The sequence below is a fragment of the Arachis duranensis genome, chromosome 4, assembly GCF_000817695.3.
Source record: "Arachis duranensis cultivar V14167 chromosome 4, aradu.V14167.gnm2.J7QH, whole genome shotgun sequence".
Classification (NCBI taxonomy): Eukaryota; Viridiplantae; Streptophyta; class Magnoliopsida; order Fabales; family Fabaceae; genus Arachis; species Arachis duranensis.
Window position 1 is genome coordinate 33,858,560 of NC_029775.3, and position 2,933 is coordinate 33,861,492.

At 39.1% G+C, this 2,933-nt stretch overlaps 1 protein-coding gene across 1 annotated transcript; it reads left to right on the plus strand.

Moving 5' to 3' along the window:
• The first annotated feature begins 978 nt into the window (after positions 1 to 978).
• LOC107484264 (L-type lectin-domain containing receptor kinase IX.1-like) lies at positions 979 to 2,644 on the plus strand. The gene is made up of 3 exons (XM_052260504.1): positions 979 to 1,805; positions 2,272 to 2,382; positions 2,467 to 2,644. The coding sequence occupies exons 1-3, from the start codon at positions 979 to 981 to the stop codon at positions 2,642 to 2,644; spliced, it is 1,116 nt and encodes a 371-aa protein (XP_052116464.1).
• Positions 2,645 to 2,933: the final 289 nt, after the last annotated feature.

Consider the following 2,933-nt stretch of genomic DNA (forward strand, 5'->3'; position numbering starts at 1 on the left):
TTGCCCCCAATACAATAGTAAAAAGTCATATTTATACTAAACTAGTTACTAGGGTTTACAGAGATAAGTAAATGATGCAGAAATCCACTTCTGGGGCCCACTTACTGTGTGCTTGGGATGAGCATTAAAGCTTTGTCCAGATGCGGCGCCCTTTTTCATTATCATCTACCGCCCTTTCTTTCCTCCCAGCTATTCACGCATGAAGATTGTCGTATGTATGCTCGACTTCGGTTGCATGTAGAGACTTTTCTTGGAGTTAAACGCCAGCTTTGGTGCCAGTTTGGGCGTTTAACTCTAGCTTGTAACTTAGTTCTGGCGTTTAACTCTAGAATAGGGCAGGAAGTTGGCGTTTAAACGCCAGTTTGCATCGTCAAAACTTGGGCAAAGTATGAACTATTATATTTTTCTGAAAAGCCCAGGATTTCTACTTTCCAATGCAATTGAGAGCGCACCAATTGGGCTTCTGTAGCTCCAGAAAATCCATTTCGAGTGCAGGGAGGTCAGAATCCAACAACATCAGTCCTTTTTCTTCCTCTGAATCAGATTTTTGCTCAAGTCCCTTAATTTCAGCCAGAAAATACCTGAAATCACTGAAAAACACACAATCTCATAGTAAAATCTAGAAATATGAATTTTGCTTAAAAATAATAATTATATACTAAAATATAGCTAGATCCCACTAAAAACTATCTAAAAACAATGCCAAAAGCGTATAAATTATCCGCTCATCAATGGTGTACTTGTACTAGACCCTTCACTATATTCAGAAATACTCCTCAACATATCAAGAAAGTTAGATACCTCTACTGTCTTGGTCTCTAATAAATTATCTCTATCTCCTGCAACAACCAAATATAGGAATAAATCATAATTAACAAAACATCATACTCATCAACATCATAATAAGCTACCCTTATGTCTTGTTCGTATGTCCAAACTCAACCTTTCTGATCTCCTTGAAACTCAGGGAACTAATGCATGGCTTCCACTTTCCACCATTATCATCCACATACCCTTATTCCACTAATCATCATATGCTTCATTTTCTTCTCTTTTCATCATGCTTACTCAATTCAATTCCAAATCCCTGCTTTCAATCCTGGTGATGCCAACATACTCTACCTAGGAGCTGCAGCAACAAGGGATGGTTCTGCTGATTTCAATGTGAATGACTTATACACTTGCCAAGTTGGATGGACCATTTACTCCAAGCAGGTGTTACTTTGGGACTCAAGAACTGGTAAACTCACTGATTTCACAACTCACTATACATTCATCATTGACACAGGAAATAAAACCACCTATGGCCATGGTCTTGCATTCTTCCTTGCCCCTGTTGATTTTGAAATCCCACCCAATTCCTCTGGTGGATTTCTTGGATTATTCAACACCACAACAAAGGATTCAGCACAGAATCAAATTGTCCTGGTTGAGTTTGACTCTTACCCAAACTCTGAATGGGGTGAAACTGTGCAGTATGTTGGGATCAACAACAATACAATTGCTTCAACAAAGTGGACCCCATGGAATACTAGTTTACACAGTGGAGACACTACTAATGTTTGGATTAGTTACAACTCCACAACTAAGAACTTGAGTGTATCTTGGAAGTACCAAAACTCATATGGTCTTGAAGAACACACTAGTCTCTCTCTTGCAATTGATTTGACAAGGGTCTTATCTGAGTGGGTTACAATTGGATTTTCAGCTGCAACAGGTTCCTTTGGAAAGACTCGCACTCTTCTATCATGGGAGTTCAACTCAACTTGTGACAGAGCTAAAGAAAACAATTCAAAGAAGACAAGGTTAGTAGTGATTCTAACTGTTTGATAGTGCATGTTTGGTTGCATTTCCTGAGATGAAAGCTGAAAAAGGACCAACACATGTGACATTATCTTTGACAAAGGAGCACGAGGCTTTAAAGTAAGCATAAACCTGAGAAAACCCCTGATTATTAGAATCTGAGTTTTAACTGCTATATCTATAGCATCGAATAAGTTGATTGATTTTTTTGTGGCAATTTTATCTTACTTAAATTTCTTACAATCTCATCATTCTCCAATAAACAAGAGCTTTGAACTCTGTTTTAAAAAATAATGAGTGTAAGTTTAATATCTTATTGCTTATACAATGCGAATCTTACTATGAACTAGTGAAGCAAAATGCAAATCGGTAGGATATCACCAACCTGAACGAATAGCTCGAGATCATTGCCAATGTGAACAAGGTCGAGATTGCGATCGAAGTGGAAAACGTGAATGTGGCTGTCAGAGCTTCCAACATCGAAGATGACGGCATAGAAGCTATAGGCTCTGTTCTCAGGCGAAATCTTATGGTGCGTGAGGGTGTAGTCTTCGATGGACTAGTTGGAGGAAATGGAAGGCAACACATAAAGCACAATCGGGACGAGTACCAAAGGAACCGCCACCATCATTAGCGCTCCACGGAGCTGGTAAATATTGTCAGAGGACGACTCGTGTGGCAACCGCAACAGCATTCTTCTGAATCTGAGTTTTGGCAGCTCCACGGAGGAGGACGATGGCTAGGTGGCAGTATGGTCATCGAGGAGCTCAGTGGAGGATGGCGACCGGTGGCGGATCTTGCCATTGCAGGAAACGGCGTCGATGAGAGAGTTCGGCAATGACGGATGCTGATGGTGGCTGGATTTAGGGTTTGGGTTTCTCAGAGAGCGAGAGAAAGGGGGTGGGGTACGTGGGTCTTGTTCTTCCCAATTGAGTAATTGTAAATTTTTATAAAAAATATTTTAATAAATATAATACTAGCTATAGTACTATGGCCACTAAATTTTTTCATTAAAAGTAGGTTTTTTTACATTTTTAGTGGCAATAATAATAATTGCCATTATAATATATATTATTAATGACAAATATATAATGGCCACAAAAACATAACTTAAATAAGAAAATAGTGGC

Excerpts from the sequence above, each read along its gene's own strand:
- LOC107484264 (XM_052260504.1), top strand. The coding sequence starts at position 979 with ATGGCTTCCACTTTCCACCATTATCATCCACATACCCTTATTCCACTA. Across the intron at positions 1,806-2,271 it reads AACAATTCAAAGAAGACAAG|AGCTTCCAACATCGAAGATG; the intron begins GTTAGTAGTGAT and ends TGTGGCTGTCAG. Across the intron at positions 2,383-2,466 it reads CTAGTTGGAGGAAATGGAAG|AGGACGACTCGTGTGGCAAC; the intron begins GCAACACATAAA and ends AAATATTGTCAG.